Raw genomic sequence first — 21,653 nt, forward strand, 5'->3', positions numbered from 1 at the left:
TTTGTACACAAGTCTATTTTCACAGTATTGAAGGCCTTCCAACCTGTGCTTGTGCAAAGACAATGATCGCCCACAATGGAAGTAGGTTTTCCTTATACTGAATATAACAACTGTGTGATCCTCTCTTTTTTGGTTTACTTTAAAGCTGTAGCAATATCATTTTTGATTTTGGATTTGGTTCCAGCAGCAGAATCTGGTTCACCATCCCAGCAGAAGATAAAATGACGACATGAAGTAGGTGAACTGAGCATGAGAAATGTATGGAAAATACCAGGTACTTCTGAGAGGTGTTTTAGAGGCCCACTGGCCAGTTTTTCAGGTTGAGCAGGGATTCCTGTAGCAATGGAGGTGCTGAGGCCAGCCACTTTACCAATCCCCTCACCCACTCTCCCCTGTCCCACTCCAGCTACCAAGGTGAACTAGTGGCAATGCAGGGAAATGGTTTGGTAAAGCAAACCTTAGCAAATGCATTACCGCCTTTGTTAAATAGGCACTGACCTGAGCGAAGCGAAACTTCAAGGGCACATTTGCTCAGATGTATCATCAAGCAATGTGAATCATTTCACACTGAGAGCTCAGAGCTGTAAAGCACACCAACTCTGAGAGGCAGATGATTACATTAATTCACAGTTCAGGAACATATGTGCACAGAATTATTCATGATGTGCTCACATATTGGCATGAAAATCTCCAGGAAGCTGATTTATCTTCATGGTCACTGCACGTCTGGGTGTTCTTTATATCTCTCACAGGACCTTCTCCCTCTGCAGGCCTCCAATACAATGCCAACTCCTTTTGCAGGAAGACTGAGCAGACACACATCATCTACCTCCTTCATGGTCAGTCACTTTTTTATAGCAATCGTTTTTTATTGATTTTCAGAACAACAGTAGCATTGCACATGCATAGTCATACAATAACAAATAACTTTCGGGATTCCCCCGGCCCTAGGGCTCTACAGAATTCCCCATAGGTGGTTCAGATGCTCCGTGTGCGGCCCAGAGGAACCCCTCCGCAGACTCCTCCTGTACCCCGTCCCACCCCCCACCCCCCCCACTACCCCCCTCCCACCGCCCCCCCCCCCACTACCCCCCTCCCACCGCCCCCCCCCCCATAGGCTGCTGCATAGCGTCCGAAAAGACAAAGACGGGGAGACCGCTTCAGTCTGTGGAGAGCCAGGTGCGGAAGAGACGCATCTTCCGCCACGCTGGCGGGATGACGGCTGACGGGAGGCCCCTAGACAAGAAGGTCAGTAACGATCCCCAAGACTCCTCAAAGGCCGTGGGATCATCCCTAAAGCACAGCGCCAAGCGCTCCATCGAAAGCAAGCGCCACAGGCGGGCATGCCACAGGGACAGAGCGGGAGCAGCCTGTTTCTTCCATGCCGCTGCCACCGTGAGTTTAGCTGCCCCCACGCAGAGCCACCATATAGCTTTATCCCCCCTGGACACTCCCTCCCAATCCTCTCCCCGAAGACCCAGGATGACATGAGCAAGGTCCCCGGGCGGTTCAAAGCCCAAAATCTCTTTAATCTGCGCTAAAATTTCAGCCCAGAAAGGTTGAATACTAGGGCAGTCCCACCAGATATGTTTGAAGTCCCCGAGGAGACCGCATCCCCGCCAGCAGAGTGCAGAGGTCCCCGGGAAGATCCTGGCCAATTTAGTGGGGTATAGGTACCAATCAAAGATGGTCTTGTAGTGAGCTTCCCTCAGGCCTACCGACAGGTTATGCCTAGGAATGTCCCGCCACAGGCCCTTCCACTCATCCTCAGTGACCTCCCTCCCCAGGAGACGCTCCCAGAAGTCTATGTGCCTGGCCCTGGGTGTGTGTAGTGTAGTCAGCAGTATCTCATATAGAGACGAAATCGCCCCCTTCATTGAGCCCGCCCGTGACAATACCAGTTTCTCCACAACTGTAAGGCTCCGGCAGCCCGCCTCCCTGTACTGCGGCGCCGTGGCCCAGTGTTTGAGCTGCAAATAGTGGAACTGCTCACTGTTGGGGACTCCAAATTCACTCTTACAGTCCTGGAACGAGCGGAACTCCCCCCCATCGAATAGATCCGCCAGCTTTAGACACCCTCCCTCTCGCCACCCATCAAAGGGACCCTCCTCTCTGGCTGGGGCGAAGGCCGGATTAAAGTGTATCGGGGTGTAAGGTGAAGGGAATGTCGTCCACCCCTCCCTCCGCGAGACTCTATCCCAAACCTCCAAAGTAGTGCGCGTTGGCGTGCTAAGATATGCATTCGGCGGTCTATCTCCCCTTGGTTTCCACAGCAGGTCCCAAATGGACCTGCCGGCTATCGCACGGTCCATATGAAGCCAATGCTTCTCCGATTCCCGCACCGTCCATTCCAGCACGACCCGCAATTGGGCCGCTTGATAGTATAGCTCAAAGTCCGGCAGCCCCATCCCTCCATCCGCCCTGCGCTTCCGAAGCACCGTGAAAGGGAGCCTGGCCCTCCCTCCCTGCCATACAAACTGAGTAATCAACGTCTTCAGCTGCGGGAGGAATGCCTTCTCCAGCGGGATCGGCAAGGCCTGAAACAAGTAAAGGATCCGGGGTAGTACCATCATCTTTACCGCGTTGATTCGCCCCAGCCAAGATATGTATAAGGGCGTCCACCGCCGCAGCTCCTGCCGCAAGTGTGGCAACACTGAGGCGTAGTTGGCCCCATATAGTCCCGAAACCGTCGGTGTCAGCTGCACCCCTAGATATTGTAGTGAGTGTTGGGCCCATGGTCAGTCACTTTTAAGGGTAGGTTAGTGCCACATCAGATACAAGTCAGTCAACTTGAGGGGCCCCTTCTGCAAAGTACTTGGAGAGCACCCCCTTCTCAGACCCAGTCAGGAGCTACACAGCCAGGGGGCTGTCGCCCGTGCACAGTGCCAGGGTGGGCCTCCTGAGGCCCCCTGGAGCTTGGTGCTGCTGGGGCTAAGCTTCCACCGCTAAAGTCAGTGCCTCATTGTCTGTTCCAAACCTGACCTTCCTAATAAAGGATCTATTTCCTCCAACCCTCAATGTAAAGACTTCTTGGATGGGCCAAGGAAAGAACAAATCAGATTGTTAAACTATTGGAGCGAATATTAGTCCTAAAAAATACATTGTTTTTTCATAGAGGATTCCCTGGCTTCTCTTGGTTGCTTGACTCAAGCAGCAAGGCCTTTCTTGAAGACATTATCTGGCACATGTAGGACATGTTCAAAAGCCATCCAAATAGCAATCCGTTTAGGTATTAAAAGACCTAAAATATCGCAGACAGGTATGTAAAAATTAAGGGAATTTGCTTTAGTTAGCAACGATTAGAACAAAAACTTATTGGTGTTACTTTTGGTAAAAGAAAAACAGTATTATTCGGAAGAAAAGTCCTTATTTCCTTAAATACCCACGGGGGAAATAGCACAGTTTTTATTTGTGGTACTAAAATAAATCAATGAGACATCACCAGCTTTTTCAGGAGAAAGAAAATGTTGTTCATAAACTTGTATTTAAAAAGGAAAAGTTTAGTTTACTGGTAGCAGTACTTTCCATAAATCCATGAGATGTTCTTAACAAAGTAACCAGGCAAAAGCGTTCGATCTGTAGAAAAGTGTCTACAAATATCAGTCCAATTGTAGCGGGGGCACCCCAATATTCCAGGACAGTTTACAGCACAATGTTAATTTCCAACCTGCCCTCAAGATGCTCTACATAAGCAAAATCCAAAGCATCCTCAGCAGCCACCAGCTATAGATGTCCAACTGTAACTGGCCCACTGTGTTTTTTTTACAGCCAAGCAATGCATTTCTCTTCTATTAGCCCTTCCTTGTTTTCGAGCCACAGGAGAAGTTCCACTTGGTTAAGCAGGTTTCACTGGCATGATCTGCACTCCTGTATCCAAGCTCTTCTTTCCTATAGTTTGAAGTGTTGTGAACAAATGTTTGCTTCTTGAACATGATTAGAGGCCAAAAAATTAGGGCACAAACTCTGGTACCTCACAAATCATAATGAATGCTTCCTTGTGCCACTATGCAGTGCTCACTAGGTCTTCTAACTCCACCTGAGTCCGGTTACTTTCAACACCCTTCAAAGAAAATGTCTACCAAAGTTCCCATCTGTTCTAAGTCTTTTCCACTTTTTTTGCACATTTGATAGTGGAATGGTCCTGCAAAAGCTTTACAGAGATAGTTTATGACATTGAATTCCATTGGGTCTGTTCATCTTTCGCCATCTTCAGAGCCTTTTTGCGGGATCCACTTGTCCCCTTTGTTCTGCCAGGGATTGTCTTTGGCTGTTAAAGGTGCAAAAGATTTGGAGACTTCAGCTGAGCTTATGCACACTATTTTTAATATTCTTAAGCTACAGAAGCATTATAAGAAAGAGAAATCTAATCATGCCATTTGCCTTTTAATAAAGGATTACCTGTATAATGTTACTTTGGACTATCCGAACAAATGCTATTACATCTTTTAAACCTTTTTATACATTTTAGGACTATGCTCTGGGGCATGATTGCAGACCACATGCACCTTTAAAAGCATATTCCTGTACCCCAAATGCTTACTGAACAACTGTACACAAGCTGTCAATGTACCAGAGTGACAGGTATGGCAACTTTAGATTAAAGTTTACTGTTCTTATAAACAAAGCGCATGAGGTTGGGTTCCCATAAGGAGCCACACTGTATCAGAGGCCAAAGAAAGCAGATATTCAAATGTTGAAATTCCTCACAACTACTTTATGGCCGGATGGTCAGGGGTTTTTCTGTATGTCGTCCCCAACACTGGTAACTTCTAGTGACTAACGACTAGCAATGAGTCTGAAACAGCTAGAACCCAAATGGATCACCCAAATTGTGGATACGGTAATACACATTTGACTCCTCTTTCATTTGGTTCGCCAACTAGTTTGCTGACTAGAAGCACTCAAATCTGACTCTGAGGTGGGGTCACATTTGCCAGGTATATGGTGGCATAAATTCAAAGCTGCTACTTTACACTCCACCTGTGCTTATCCATCCACATTTTGCCAAAGCTAAAACAGCAGCAGTTGTATTCTCCAGACATGTTCCAATCATCATTCAGATATATTTAAGTTCATTACATGGGCCAACACACACTTTCTGCTGAAACTATGCCTTTAAAATATTGCAAAAATGTTATGCTTAAATGAGACAAGAGGTATTTAAAATGTATTTGCCTAGGTGCTTGAACGCCCAGTGCTACATTTCCCCTCTCCTCTTTGATTTCATCTTGGAAATCTTGCCAAATGGTTGGCAATGGAAGACAAGGTGGACACAGCAATGGGGGAAAAGCATTAGTTCCTCCCCTAACAATAGATATTTTTTCATTTACTGCTACCTGCTTTTATATGGGGTTTCTCTCTCTCCATCATGTGGTCTAAATTGTTGTTTCTTCTTCCTTTCTGTATCATGATAGACATGGAAAAAAGATGATTGCAACCTATTTTTTCTTTTGTTGCTGTTTGCTGTTTAGACTAAATAATTGTTCAGCCTTATCCTGTTTTTTTAAGGATTAATTATTTCTTAATCTCTTTCAGGCCCAGATTAAATACCAGGTCTGTGGGGTTTCTTTATATTGATTTGTCTTTTTTTTATGTATACTTTTCTATTTCTCAGTTACTTCATTCGCCAAATGAAGAATACATCAATGTTTTTCAATACTTTGGCACTTGCAATGATATATTTTTCTGAGGTATACATTGTACTGGGAGAATTTACAAGGGGACAGAAGTACTAGGAATACGGCAGTAACAATAAAATGTAATTTTATTAGTAAAACTTAAAATTTAGATGCATGACATTGTTGTGGTTTTGAAAACAATGGTTCAGTAAATAATATGTATTTGCCTGCAATTGTAATATTTGGTTTGACCTATTTAGGTGGAATAGTAGAGGATAACAATATTGATAAATATTTCTTCCTCTAAAACCAGAGCCTTAGAGACACTTGGTCTGGCTGATATTACTATGCTATGCATACCACCCTAGAGCTATTGAGTCATGGCTCAAGGAGTTAATTTGATCATGACAAGCCTGTACACTGATGAGTCACTGTTCTGTCCTCTTCCTTTGCAGAGTGTGAAGTTGAAAAAGCTGACATAGTCTTCCTGATTGATGGCTCCACTAGCATACACGGCTCAGATTTCTCGGTGATGAAGAACTTCATGACATCAGTAGTGGCTGAGTTTGACACCCGGCCAGGCATGGTGCATATCGGAGTGGCTCAGTATAGCCATAAATACAAAGAGGAGTTTAGTCTTAGTCCATCATCCCAAAACTTTGACATAAAGACTAAAGTTGGAGGTATTCAGCAAATGAAAGGAAATACCTATATTGGCAGAGCTCTGGAGTTAGTAGACAAATCCCACTTTAATCCTCAAGTGGGAAGTCGAATCAACGAGGGCATTCAGCAGCTCCTACTTGTCATCACAGATGGCAAATCGCACGATGATGTGTCCAGCGCAGCAGAAGCCCTGAGAAAGAAGTCCATAAATATCTTCGCTTTGGGCATCGGGAATTTCAGCCACAATCAGTTACTCCAAATTGCTGGATCCCCAGAAAATAAATTTACTGTTGATAGTTTTAACGAGTTGTCCTCAATTAAGAAACGAATTGTCCGAAACATCTGCACAGAAGAATCCAAAAGCAGTAAGTGCCTTTTTTGTGTTTTATCCAAAACATTCTTTTTGTCACCTTCATATCTCATAATTTAAGGATCGAATTTGTATATATGCCCTGATTGACAGCCCTAAGGAAACATACTGCAAGAATATGGTTGTTGCCCAAGAGCTAACTATGCAGGCAGTTGTCAGTCCAAGACTTGGATTTATGCTGTATGTCCTGAAGGTGTTAAAACAGGTCTTGTTAAGATATGCTGCATGTATGTCCTACTGATCTTGAAACAGATATATCCTGTCCATGTTGGCATTGGAATAACTTGATATGCTTGGAGCAGGAATCGTTTGTAGGTGATGGAGAAAGTATAGCTTGACCCTATTAGGAGCTGTAATGCGATGCAGCAGGAGCTGTAAACTGAAAGTCTTGAAGTGTGTATCATCTGAATGTCTTGGAGCAGATCTAACATGACAGTATGGGAGCAGGTCTAACCTGTGGGCACAAGAGCCTAAAATTGCATAATTAAACTTGTTTTATTTGCATTTGAAATAACACCACCCAAAATTAGCTAAAGAACTATAGGCCCGATTCGCAAAAGTAATCTGAGACAAAATACTAACTTTACGACTTTCGGTATTCACAAAGGGCATTTAGGAGTAGTAAAGTTAGGAATCCTATCATATTTAGAGCTCTACTTCTGAAGCCATTTCCACTGTCTCTTTTACTGCATGGGACTGCCATACATAAGAAAGCAACAAATGTCAGAGAATGGCATAGCAGTCCCGTTCAGGAAATAAAAAATATCTCCCACATGTAAAAACAAATGTAAATGTTTTACTTTTTTCAAAACAAACCCCCACTTTCAGGATTTGTCTTGAAAAAGAAATGATGGCTGCTCCACTATGCCACCAACGAATTATTAAAGAGTGATGTTAGTAACTCATACAAGAAATCACATAAAATAATACATGCAACAAATTAGTTGGATTTTTCCTTTCTAAATATAATGTTGGATAAGATTGGGGTTCAGCAGGTTGCTGGTCTTGTGAAAGAAGTAATTGGTAGAGGGAAATGCACCTGTTTAAGTCAAAGTAGCTCCTGAGAGATGATGTGCTCAAGAAGGATAATTTTCAACATGAAGCATTCTACAAAAAGTGGAAAATGTCAGACAGATCTTTGTCGCACAGGGAGCCGCTGCTGCAAGAGGAAATTGCAGGTTAGTATCTAGTGGGGTGGTATCATGGATGCCCATTAGCAGTAGCCTGTGGTAGATGCCACAACAGGTTTGCCTTTTCGTACTCCTGGCACCACGCTTGCTATCCAAGGTCTTAGTAATCCTAAGGCCTACAACAAAAGAGATGACACTAGGCTCTAATCATGTCAGTCAATTTCTTCATTATCCACTTCTTGCTCCCCCGAGTCTCTTGGCAATGTTTAGAAGACTGATGAGAATCTATGGGGTGAGCCAAGAGTTAACAGATGCAAGTTGTCACTTCTGTTATCTATGACATTGTGGTGAACTGACGTTCACAGGGGGTACTGTAACCGAAATTGATGATTGCTTCATTACTATAAGACTTGACATTTCTCCAAATCAAAGGTCCTACATAGGAAGTACAAGGAGCATTTTCAACCCTTAAAGTCCCCAAACTCCTCCAGCAAGAACCACAGTTAATGGAGAGACCAATAACACTGGGAAAAGATTGATTTCGAGGTCACTAAGCAGGCTAACAAATTAATTTTTAGAAGGCAATTAAGAGAACTATAAAAACACTTTTTGGGAGGCTAAAAAACTTGTGGCAACTCAATTGTGCTAGAGAGTTTTGAGATTTCTTAAAATCATTATATAAAAATGGTTTGAGACAGAGTAAATTTATTTGAGACCTTAGCACCATGCAGCGACTTTCTTAGAATATCACTGAATGCTAGGAAACGCCATATAAGCCTATTTATGGAGCTGATGAGGTAGTCCTACTTTAGGAGTTAGGGTTGAGTTTGATACTGTTTCAGCCCATTCCACAGCAGGCTGCTCATTGCAACTACAGAACTACAGGTTTCTGTCCCAGCAGGGAAATTCTGACAAAAATGCAGACTCAGAAGAAGCACTTTTGTCAGACATTTTATTGCAAACGGGACTCCATGTCATGACAACCCTCTCTATATTACTTTTGTTTCACACGAAAAAAGCCCTACAGATGGGATATTGATTATTAATTACTGAATTGGACTGTCGTGCATTGCAGTCACAGACAGGAAGAATGTATGTGTGAGCCCACCACTAGAGCAGACCTCCTGATGCTTCACCCCGGTGGACCTGTGAGAGACAGACTACCAGGTCATGTTTTTCTGAGGGCAGAACCAGCTGAGGTTTCACTTTCTTAACCCTAGTGATTCACACACACATAAGTGAGGTGGGGGAATGTGGGTTAGTGAAGCAGACGCCTCGCCAAAATATGGTGGCTCCCACTTCATCAAACTGTAAATGAGTCCCTTAATCTCACCTGCACTTCATTACAAAACGTTTTGCGGCTCACATGTGAGAATGATGACATCTTGCAAAATCCTAAACCTTTATGGACTTCCATTGGTCTCCTTAGCCAGGACACCTACTTCCTGACTCCCTTCTTTGCTCCCTTTTTTAGGAACAATTCCAGTGGTCCATTGATTTTTAGCTGATTGTGTGGCTACTTGCTGTGTCTTAACCAGAATAATGATCTTTTAAAAATGTAAATGTTTATTGATAGTCCCAAACGTCAGTCATTGTGGAAAGTACAAGTTCCTTTGGAATCACTAGCTAACCGTAAGTACTAATGTGCCTACTTTCTCATGGAATAGAAAAAAGGAACAACTCAATATTTTTCCCTCTGCGTTTTTACTTGAAGTCCCTGTGCTTGCCAGGAATCTTAAGGACTTTTGTGTGTAACATTATTTAATTTAATTTAATTGTGGGTTTATATAGCGCTAGAATCGACTCCCAGAGGAGTATCTCCGCGCTTCGACCGCTGGGGAACCCGTCCTGGCTCACCCTGAGAGATGGTCCCTAATGGGTATCTCTAAGGTGCGACCAAGCATCCCCGGCGGTCTGGGGGGGCTGTTGTGAAGATGAGGCAAGCTAATGCCCAGAGTTGCTGAGTGTGGTCCCTGACTGGAGTAGGCACCGAGGCGAGAATTATCGAGTCCGCTGACCCTGGTCCACGACCCCGCTGCGTCGGGAATCGAACCCTGGTCCCGGGCCGTCCTCTGCTTACGGGTCTGCCGCCTCTAACCAGTGAGCCACACCTCTATTCCCAAGCTTTGTGAAGCTTTGCCTCAGGCTCATGTGCGATCAATTTGTTGGTTTAAAGTCCCTCATTATGTTGGATGGGGCATACATGAAATATTTTTGAGAGGCCTAGGTACCACAACATTGGATGCCTTCTATAGCTTGAATATGGACTTTTGACCATCTTCATCTGTGAGAAGCCTTAGCACTGTTAAATCATCTCTGAAATCGAGGGGAGCTTGGAGTAGAAATACTATGAGTCATGCCCTAGTTAATTAACTCACTAATAGTATCTTGTGATCCCTCTCATTTATAGAGAATTGGTTTGATTTTTAATAAGTAGAAGGCAACTCCTTATAGTTATTCCTCCTGTGGTGCATAGAAACCTCAACAATAGCTATCTTCACCACTGACTCAGAAGTCATCTCTGTGTTTCTAATGGTTGCGACCAATTCATCTAGATTTGCCAGGTGATCTTGGTATGCTAAGAGCAAATGCTTTGGACTTTGTAGGTGCAAAATGAGGACTTAATTCAGATAATCTCTCTGTACCCTGCTCTTTTGGATTATTGGACTAAAGGATTATTGACAATCTTTAGATGATATTGTGTTTTCTCTAGGGAAGAAGCTATTTTACTGTCCCATAAAATTAGATGAGTGTAGCTCTAACATAATTTATTGGCCATTTCCACAGTAGTCTAAAAGATGTCAGTAATTTTTCTTTCTTTGAACCTTTGTCTTTGCTCTCATGACTCCAGGGCCCTAGTGCATTGTTGAGGGTGAAAGAAAATCTTTGTATCTTGAGTTATTTTTGCTTCATACACATATGACAATGATTGGTCACATTGGTAGAGTGAATCAATGTTTTCATGACATCTTTATATATATTTTTCCTTAATAACCGTGAGCTTTCACTCTGATTATTTTCCTTTTAAATTATGTTTGATATACTGGAAACTAATGAGCTTTCTGTTATTTGGTTCTCATTTTATTGTACAGTTTTCATTAACTAAACAAAAAATGTATACTTTCTTGCAGTGGCATAAGGTACATTTTGGTTACATATTACAAAGAAAACAGTTTTTTGTTCTAAAACACTGAATGAATGAATGAATACAGTTTATAGAGTGCACAGCTGCTTCATCAAGCAAGTGATCATTCATAAGTCCGTTTCTACCTACAAAAGAAGGCTCTCAGACTGCAGATTTACTTAAATAAATGTTAGCCACTCTCTCTCACTGACCCTGTCCTATTGATCTTGAACGTTGACATTAACATGTTGTTTTACTAGTAAGTAGCTGAGATGGTTATCTCCATAGCCTCAATAATAAGGTCCAGGTTCGTCCCATCTGGATAAGTGAATAACTTAGAAGGGTGCATCTTGCTTCTTTTAGCCATTTGTTTCTGGGTTGAAGTCAAATTAAATAAATAAACCATGGATCTCTCATTCATGCGCTGCCATGGCAGTTCGCCAACTTTCAAGGTTTGTAAAACTCAGTTTAATTATGTTATGTCTTCCATTGGTGTGTGTTCATGCTGTAAAAGGTTTGAATGTTCTTTAAGAAGTTGCAAGGCAGATGACATTATAGTGCTAATAGTGTGCATTCGTGTTGAGAGAGATTTGGAAGCCAATGTCAATTACTTTAAAATGAGCAAGACCTCTGACCTTCTTTTTGTTTTTAGTTTAGAATGCTTTATTGAGATTGTAAGCAATGTAAAACATCAGTACAGAGTCTGATAATGACAGGAAAGTGGTAAAATAGAACATGGTATTAGAAAAATATCAGGCAATATCCTTATAAAATCTAAACTATACTAAGTACAGGTGCATTTTAGAAGATTTTCAGATGAGATGAAAAAAAGGAAAAGAAAAGGAAGAGGAAAAGAAGAAAATAAGAGAGAAAGGAAAGAAAGAAGAGAAAGAAGAGTCCTAAAAAGATGAAACATTGAACATGTTAAGAGCAATATTCAGTATATATTAAACAACAAAGCTATATATAACAATGGGAATTAATCTGACTTCCTAGATAAAACATTAGTTAAAGGTAACCATAGTAAATCTCTTTTAATCAGCAAAGAGGTGGAAGTGGCATAAGCGCTGTCCGTTCTGTGATGGTGACATAATAAATTCCACCATGCTTGGTACAAAATTTTTGAGGTGTCTTTCCAATTGGTAGTAGTAATCTGAAGTGTGACAGCTAGAAATAAGTTAATGAAATGACCTTCATTTTTATAGTTTACCAAGGCAGAGGAGAGATTACCAAAAAAAAGTGTTCAATATGGAAAGGAATGTTAGACAATAGAATGTCATTCAATTTTGACCAAATGCGGGACCAAAAGGCTTTTACAAGAGGACAATAGAAAAACATGTGAAAAAAAACCTCATGCTCGTGATGCCAGGACCAACATTTAGGAGAATCTAGTAATTTAAATCTGTATAAATCGTTAGGAGTAAAAAATAGTATAGGGTCTGCGTGGTGCTGGCTGAGCGTGAAATAGTGTGGATTTTGGACCAAATGAGATCCCATGTAGGAAAGGGGAGGTCAAGGCCTAAGTCTTTTTCCCAGATTAGTTCCATATGTGATTTGGCTCGAGCATCAAGGGAATGAGATAATAACTTATAGATGGTGGCAGCTTTAAATTGTGTGGAGAAATCAATAGAATCAGTAGAAGGAGATGAATGTTCAGGTACAATAATAGGGTTGGGATTTGCATGGAAGTAATAACGAGTAAGGGCATCCTTGAGTAAATTGTATTGGGAGTCATGCTGCGAGGAAATACTATATAAGGATTGAAGTTCAGAGAAAGACATGAAAGAACCATCTTTCATCAGATGTTGGGGAGTAGTGATACATTTGTCAATCCGTTCTTTCCAGAAAAAGGCGCGATAATTGATCTTAAAGTTTTTATTATACCAGATCGGGGTGCTTAGGGAGCGATCATTCATAGAAAGATGTGTGCTAAGCGAAGATACAACGAGAGCCCTTGAGTGAATAAGAGTAGGAAAGGACATACGCTTCGGAGGTAAAGTGACCTGGATAGCAAAAAGGAGAGAAAATGGAGAATATTGGTGTTATAAGTTGGCCTGGCATATGCTGTCCACTAGTTATAGGGGACACCTTGCACCAGTCCAATTCGACTCTTATGGTGATAGGTTAAAGACAACCTTTAAAGAAAGCTATCCTAGTGGTAGCTGTGAAGAGCAGCCTTCGGGCTAAGTCTTGATGGAGTGTTAAGCTTATTGTTTTACCATAGATAACCTCTGGAATAACCAAATGAAAGAGTAGTCCACACAGGTATATATATAAAATATATGTATTTATTCTAAGAATAATCCCACTAGTCTCTTTATGAGGCTGGAGGTAAAGATACAATTCAAACAAGCATTGATAGTTACAATAAATAGCACTGGAATCATAGGGCCCCAGGGGGGGACCAAACCATATATCAAAAAAGTGGTATAAGAACCACGACAATTCTACAGACAATGCCTAGTGCATTTAGGGTCGCTGGCCCCTTGTGAAACCACCCAAGGTAGTGAGGAAGGGGACCCACAGGAGACGCGTGCAGTGGCAGAAGCTACTGTCGGGATCTCTATTAAAGCCTATGGAGAATGTCGCAGTTGAATTTTACAAGATTAAAAACACTTCTAGCAGGAGTTCAAGTTCAATACTTTAGAGTTAAGCTTTTGAAGGGCCCACACCCACGAGAGTACCGAGGTACCACTGTTACCTGCCCCAGGGAAGCCGGGTGCATAGGTCGTTTTCGATGTCGGGTCGCGGGCTGATTTTCAATGGCAAAACGTGAAGAACTACTGCTAGCAAGAAGCGTCGTCGATGTCGTGAAGATTGCAAATGTAGATCTTGAAGAGAAGGACCTGAAAGCAGAGGGGACAGAGTCTGGGTCACGGCACAGTGACCAGGGGGCTCAGGAGAAGGAGCCCTTCAATGTCGGGTGCTTCCAGGTGGAAGAGGTGTAGCTTGGATCGTCAGCCACAGGGTCCAGAAGGTGTCAAGGAAGGCCAGCTTCTGGAGCCCGACTGTCCCACAAAGGATGAGGGTCGCTGCAGTGTTAGTGTCCGGATTGGATCCACTAAGCTTTGGCAACCGCAACCCATGCAAGAAACCCAAAACAGCTACTGGTGCAGATCCACAAGGTCTGAGTGAGGTCTCCAGCAAGGAGACTGAAGAGCAGGCCTGGAGCAACCAGGGGAACTCTTGGAAGTGAAGATTGACCTCCGCTAGGGCCCACCAGTCGAGAGACAAGGGACCACAAGAGGCAGCAATTTGGCGTGCGTAAAGATGCGCCCATGGGTCGCCGGAGCAGGCTAGGGTGTCGATCTTTTGCACAGATGATACTGAGAGGTTGGCTCAAAAATGGGCCAAAGCACAATTTCCCCACTTGTCGGGGTCGGGTGCTGTACAAGAGGTGGCCGGTGTCCTGGAGTATTGGGGATCTAGGCATCCACGGGGTCCACGGTGCTGAGCTTTGCTGTGCACACTCACTGGCCTCTGGGATGCTTGGAAACCCACCTCAAGGTAGGAAAGAGTCGTTGATGTCCGTAGGAGCAGCGAGGTTCCAACTGAGTCACTTGCAGTGTTTCAGGTGGCTGCCAAGCAGGGGGGTAACTCCTTTACCCCAAGGGAGATTTCTTCCTTTAACTGTGCGGCAGCAAGTCGAAGTTCAAGTCTGTGAAGTCCAAGAATAATCTGAGGCTCTGGGGACCCTGTATTCCCCTTTATCCAAAGATTAGGGGAGTGTCCAGATCAGAGCCCACCAATGAGAGTTCATGCGGGAAAGGGTGGCTACACCCTCTCCCCTTTGTGTAGTTTTCCACCCGGGCAGGGGACAGGATGCCTCTGAACCAGTTTGAGGCGGTGTATGCAGAAGTAGGCACCGGAGAAGCCTACGTGCAAGTCTGAAAGACATCCTATGGTGCACCCACCTAGTTCCAATCCACATAGCCTGTCTGGGGAGGTGGGAGCACCTCCCTGCAACAAGATCCCTATTGTCCAGCTGCCTTGGCTGGAGTTCTGCCCAGCAACAGGCAGCCAAAGTCGTGTGGGTGGCGGATAGCATCCATTTTGTACTACGTGTGCACTTTTAAATTGGAGTCTAAATTCTGCCGCTTTTACCATATCGCCCCTCTAGCAGGGGGGAATCATGCCCTCACTCCCATGGTTGGATTGGGGGTATGATTCCTACATGTTTGACACCAAACACGACATGGTTCTGTGCAGTCACTCTCAAGTTATCACACTATCGCAATTACTTATAATGCGGTTAAGAGTATATGGTATGACTGCACTACAAACAACCCAGCAATAGTTTTTGTGGTTGCAGAAGGGCACTACTCAGGTAGGGGTTCCCCCTCACACATATCTCAGCACCCTGCCTTATGGGATTAGCAAGGCCTGCCTTAGGGGTGACCTATGAGGATATATGTGTTGTATTAAGTGGGATACAGGATACCAATATCCCTGTAAGGGGTGCAAGCACCACCTTACCCAGACTACAGTAGTGGTCTGGTGGTGTCAGTTTGTATTGCTGTCCCAGGGGTGGCACAATAAGTGCTGCAGCCTCTGGTAGGCCTCTGAGGGACCCATGCCCTGGGTACCTAGGGTACCATCTACAAGGGCCTCATAGGGTGTCCTCAGTATCCAATTGGTATGTACCTAGGGTACTCACGTCAGTTTAGAGAAGAAGCAGATAGGCTGGGGTCCTGGATAGCAGGATCCCAGCCAGACTAGTCAAAAACCATTCAAATACCAGGCAAAAAGTTGGGGGCAACCATATAGTGAGATTCCACCTTCCTACATAACCCCCCCCCCCCAACGAAAGGAGATAAGGCTAACCTTGTCCAGATAAGTCTTTATTTCCTGAGTGGCCATATAAGGAAGAACCTGCACTAGCATGGTTGCTCCCTGTCTCATGGTCCACTTGGGAAATCCTACCCCAAGGGGTTTTAGAGTTTCTCCAAAGTCTAGGGCAATTACCTGTATTGGATTTTGGTACAGAAGCAGGCTGGTGGGGTGTCTGAGTCTGGAAGTGAGGCCCTATTTGGGGCGGTCTCAACCTCCTCAGGTCACTGGTCACCATGGAAGCCTTTCTGTCCATGACTGTGTCATATCTGGCCCTAAGGGTCAACCTCTGGCTGCCTACAGCTGGGGGTTGGGTCCCTCTGGTTGGAATAGTGGAGGGCACTGGAAGGTTAGGGGCAACTATGCTCCAGGTTTCCCTGTGCCCAACAAAGTCCATCTGGGGGTACCTGTACCTAGGGGTAAGGGGGATCCCTCAGTTTGTGGAGGAATGGTCACCTGGCTAGAACTACTCTGCTGGGTGTCCCTAATCTGCTGATGATGGGGTTCTTCTGGACAGGGGTCCACTAGGGGTCCACTGACCTCCCTGACCTCTGCAGCCCTGGGCTGACTGAGGCAGGGTAGAGAGGGGCAGGATACCTGCTCCAGACTGGGTACCACATTGGAAGGATCCCCTGCCATCAGAGCTGTGGCCAGGACAGGCCTGACCACTTCTGGGGCAGTTACTTCACAAGGGGCAGGATCAGTTCCCTTAGAAAGCTGACCCTTACCTTTAGTCTGGTGGGGGGGGGGGGGGGCTGACCCTCACCCCCTATGCTCTCTGTTTGGGTGGAGTGATCCATTGTTTCAGGCTTCACTCCCTTTAATTCTTCCTGGTGTGGAGGTGAGGCACTCAGGGTCCCATCCACTCTCTCAGAGAAACCTAACATTCTTAAATGGGCATTGTGGTCTACCTCAGCCCAGGTTGAGATTTCCAGGTCATTCCAAGTAGACAATCTACAGGTAAGGTTGGGGACACAGCCACTCTCTTTGGGCCAGTGACCCCTCCCCAGCTGAGATTTACCACTGCCATGGGATGGTCTGTCCTAATTCCATCAATATTGGTCACCTGGTAGCTAAACTCAGGTAAAAGCTGTTCTAGGGGCATTAGTCTCTTTGTCACCATGGTGACACTAGCCCCTGTGTCCCTGTAGGCCACAGCCTTCTGACCATTGATTATGGGCTCTTGTCTGTACCTGCCCAAGATATTGGGACTCATGGTAAAGTTGGCAAACCCCATGCCACCATCACAGACTAGAGTTGCTTGTGTAGGGTACCTGGTTAGGCCAGAGTCCACCTGAGTTCCGCAAGAAAGCCCAACTAAGTTTTTGGGTGCACTCCCACCACCTGGGGGATTACTACTAGTAGTAAAAGGAGGTGTTGGAGCTGCAATGGGAGGAACATTTTCTTTATTGCCATTCTTTGGACAACTGGAGTCAGTTTTCCAGTGGCCAGGTTGCTTGCACACATGGCAATATGGTTTCTTATTGGAAGAGGAAGGATTTTGGGACCCACCCCCAGAACTGGGTTTTAGGGGCCCTTCAGAGGACGTTTCTGTTTTATTATCTCCACCTTTCTCTTTGGGCTTTGTGGAATCTTTCTTCTGGTCACCACCTTGGTTCTTGGGCCTAATCCTGGTTCTGACCCATTTGTCTGCCTTCTTACCCAATTCTTGGGGAGAGGTCAGATCAGAGTCCACCAGGTACTGGTGTAAGAGTTAGTTTTGACAATTATGAAGGATCTGCTCCCTCATGATGAGATTGTATAATCCCTGATAATCATTTACTTTACTGCCATTTAACCAACCTTCCAGAGCCTTGGTAGCACAATCCACAAAGTCTACCCAATCTTGATTTAGTGCTTTCTGGGTATCTCTGAACTTTAACCTGTATTGATCAGTGGTTAGACCAAACCCATCTATCAAAGCATTTTTCAATATATAATAATCATCTGCATCCTCTTCCCTAACAGAGAGGCGATTGTCTCTTCCTTTGTCAGCAAAGGAGAGCCATAAGATTGCTGCCCACTGATCTACTGGGACCCTTTGTACGTTACAGGCCCTTTCAAGTGCAGTGATCCATTTATGGATATCATCCCCTGACTATTAGGGGGGCACCATCTTATGCAGGTTCTTATGGTCAGGAGTTTTCTCTCTAACTCTAGGGGTATTATTACTGCCATCAGGGGTCTCTAGACCCCACTTTCTTGAAGCTTTCTGAAGCTCCAGGGACTCCCTGTCTATTGCTAACTGTTCTCTTCTGAGCTGAAGCTTGGCTTGCTCAAACTGGATCAATCTACATTTCCTCTCTTGGGAGGATTCTCTTCTCTGAGAAGAGGCAGAGGTCCTTTTGGATCTCCCAGAATGGTTAGACTCCTCTGAGGGGGATCTGTTCCTTCTGTTTGGATCCACCACTCTCCCATTAGGGATGGAGGGAGTGCCTCTTGGGCCATCACCTCCATGTTGTGAGTGGTCTGGTTCATCCAGGTCAAGTTCAATTTCCTCTTCCTGTTCCTCATCAGAGTCCACCACCTGGGTGTCTTCTTCTGTGGGATGCCCACCCAACCTGTCTACCCCCTCAAACACTAGAGTTTGCTTGAAGTCTGCAATGAGCAGGATTTCCCTGAGACGTTGAGTGTTGCCACCTTTGTTTGTCTTCAGTTGTCTAGTAGTCCACATCTCTCTAAGCTCAGCAAAAGAGAGGTTGTCATACTTGTTGACTGGGACCCTCTGTGGTCCTTCCAGGGCCTTATGGGCTCCTGAACCTAAAGACATTTCTAGTGTAGTGGTACTGGTGTATCTACCTACATTAGGTGTGGCCTACTGAACCCTTTCTTGAGTTGTAGTCAAGGTGTGCTAAGCCTTCTACACACAACTCCTAAGTTCAGTAGAACTTATTGTATTCTAAGCTTACATTTATATGTACCTTTAGTACCAAGTGGCTTTCACTTTAGAAATTCAATTTGTTACCTGGTAAAACAAGGGCAAGCTTGAATCCAACCGCTGCACACCAATGTGAGAAGTTGGCCTGGCATATGCTGTCCACTAGTTATAGGGGACACCTTGCACCAGTCCAATTCGACTCTTATGGTGATAGGTTAAAGACAACCTTTAAAGAAAGCTATCCTAGTGGTAGCTGTGGAGAGCAGCCTTCAGGCTAAGTCTTGAAGGAGTGTTAAGCTTATTGTTTTACCATAGATAACCTCTGGAATAACCAAATGAAAGAGTAGTCCACACAGGTATATATATAAAATATATGTATTTATTCTAAGAATAATCCCACTAGTCTCTTTATGAGGCTGGAGGTAAAGATACAATTCAAACAAGCATTGATAGTTACAATAAATAGCACTGGAATCATAGGGCCCCAGGGGGGGACCAAACCATATATCAAAAAGTGGTATAAGAACCACGACAATTCTATAGACAATGCCTAGGGCATTTAGGGTCGCTGGCCCCTTGTGAAACCACCCAAGGTAGTGAGGAAGGGGACTCACGGGAGACGCATGCAGTGGCAGAAGCTACTGTCGGGATCTCTATTAAAGCCTATGGAGAATGTCGCGGTTGGAATTTACAAGATTAAAAACACTTCTACCAGGAGTTCAAGTTCAATACTTTAGAGTTGAGCTTTTGAAGGGCCCACACCCACGAGAGTACCGAGGTACTACTGTTACCTTCCCCAGGGAAGCCGGGTGCATAGGTCGTTTTCGATGTCGGGTCGCGGGCTGATTTTCAATGGCAAAACGTGAAGAACTGCTGATAGCAAGAAGCGTCGTCGATGTCGTGAAGATTGAAAATGTAGATCTTGAAGAGAAGGACCTGAAAGCAGAGGGGACAGAGTCTGGGTCACGGCACAGTGACCAGGGGGCTCAGGAGAAGGAGCCCTTCAATGTTGGGTGCTTCCAGGTGGAAGAGGTGTAGCTTGGATCATCAGCCACGGGGTCCAGAAGGTGTCAAGGAAGGCCAGCTTCTGGAGAGCAACTGTCCCACAAAGGCTGAGGGTCGCTGCAGTGTTAGTGTCCGGATTGGATCCACTAAACCTTGGCAACTGCAACCCATGCAAGAAACACAAAACAGCTACTGGTGCAGACCTACAAGGTTGGAGCAAAGTCTCCAGCAAGGAGACTGAAGAGCAGGCCTGGAGCAACCAGAGGAACTCTTGAAAGTGAAGATTGACCTCCACTAGGGCCCACTAGTTGAGAGACAAGTGACCAGGGGAGGCAGCAATTTGGCGTGCATAAAGATGCACCCACGGGTCGCCGGAGTGGGCTAGGGCGTTGATCTTTGGCACAAATGATGCTGAGAGGTTGGCTCAAACATGGGCCAAAACACAACTTCCCCGCTTGTCGTGGTCGGGTGCTGTGTAAGAGGTAGCCGGTGTCCTGGGGTATTGGGAATCTAGGCACCCACGGGGTCCACGGTGCTGAGCTTTGCTGTGCACACTCACTGGCCTCTGGGATGCTTGGAAACCCACCTCAAGGTAGGAAAGAGTCGTCGATGTCCGTAGGAGCAGTGAGGTTCCAACCAGGTCACTTGCAGTGTTTCAGGTGCCTGCCAAGCAGTGGGGTAACTCCTTTACCCCAAGGGAGATGTCTTCCTTTAGCTATGTGGCAGCAAGTCGAAGTTCAAGTCTGTGAAGTCCAAGAATAATCTGAGGCTCTGGGGACCCTGTATTCACCTTTATCCAAAGATTAGAGGAGTGTCCAGATCAGAGCCCACCAATGAGAGTTCAGGCGGGAAAGCGTGGCTACACCCTCTCCCCTTTGTGTGGTTTCCCACCTGGGCAGAGGACAGGATGCCCCTGAACCGGTTTGAGGCGGTGTATGCAGAAGTAGGCACCGGAGAAGCCTATGTGCAAGTCTGAAAGACATCCTATGGTGCACCCACCCAGTTCCAATCCACATAGTTTGTCTGGGGAGGTGGGTGCACCTCCCTGCAACAAGATCCCTATTGTCCAGCTGCTGTGGCTGGAGTTCTGCCCAGCAACAGGCAGCCAGAGTCGTGTGGGTGGCGGGTAGCATCCATTTTGTACTACGTGTGCACTTTTAAATTGATGTCTAAATTCTGCCGCTTTTACCATATCGCCCCTCTAGCTGGGGGGAATCATGCCCCCACTCCCATGGTTGGATTGGGGGTATGATTCCTACATGTTTGACACCAAACACGACATGGTTCTGTGCAGCCACTCTCAAGTTATCACACTATCGCGATTACTTATAATGCGGTTAAGAGTATATGGTATGGCTGCACTACAAACAACCCAGCAATAGTTTTACGAAGGTTGCAGAGGGGCCCTACTCAGGTAGGGGTTCCCCCTCACACATATCTCAGCACCCTGCCTTATAGGATTAGCAAGGCCTGCCTTAGGGGTGACCTATGAGGATATATGTGTTGTATTAAGTGGGATACAGGATACCTATATCCCTGTAAGGGGTGCAAGCACCACCTTACCCAGACTACAGTAGTGGTCTGGTGGTGTCAGTTTGTATGGCTGTCCCAGGGGTGGCACAATAAGTGCTGCAGCCCCTGGTAGGCCTCCGAGGGACCCATGCCCTGGGTACTTAGGGTACCATCTACAAGGGCCTCATAGGGTGTCCCCAGTATCCAATTGGTATGTACCTAGGGTATTTACATCAGTTTAGAGAAGAAGGAGATAGGCTGGGGTCCTGGATAGCAGGATCCCAGCCAGACTAGTCAAAAACCATTAATATACCAGGCAGAAAGTTGGGGGCAACCATATAGTCAGATTCCACCTTCCTACAATTGGGCTTGTTCTAATGCGCTCCATGCCATACATGACGAAGTAGTGGAGTCGGAAAAAAAGTAAAAATTTGTTTCAAGGTAAAAGCTGAATGATTTTGTCTGAGATTGGGAAAGTTAACCCCACCCAATTCTTTAGAAAGTTGGAGGCGAGCTAATGAAA

At 45.2% G+C, this 21,653-nt stretch overlaps 1 protein-coding gene across 1 annotated transcript in view; it reads left to right on the forward strand.

The window, feature by feature from the left end:
• LOC146789044 (collagen alpha-6(VI) chain-like) overlaps positions 1-21,653 on the forward strand; it is a 788,523-nt gene that overhangs the window by 477,284 nt on the left and 289,586 nt on the right. Inside the window, exon 9 of the mRNA XM_085631022.1 lies at positions 6,074-6,646. Coding sequence (XP_085487148.1) covers positions 6,074-6,646 — 573 coding nt within the window. The remainder of the gene's footprint in view (positions 1-6,073; positions 6,647-21,653) is intronic.

The sequence above is a fragment of the Triturus cristatus genome, chromosome 10 (genome assembly GCF_964204655.1).
Source record: "Triturus cristatus chromosome 10, aTriCri1.1, whole genome shotgun sequence".
Taxonomy (NCBI): domain Eukaryota; kingdom Metazoa; phylum Chordata; class Amphibia; order Caudata; family Salamandridae; genus Triturus; species Triturus cristatus.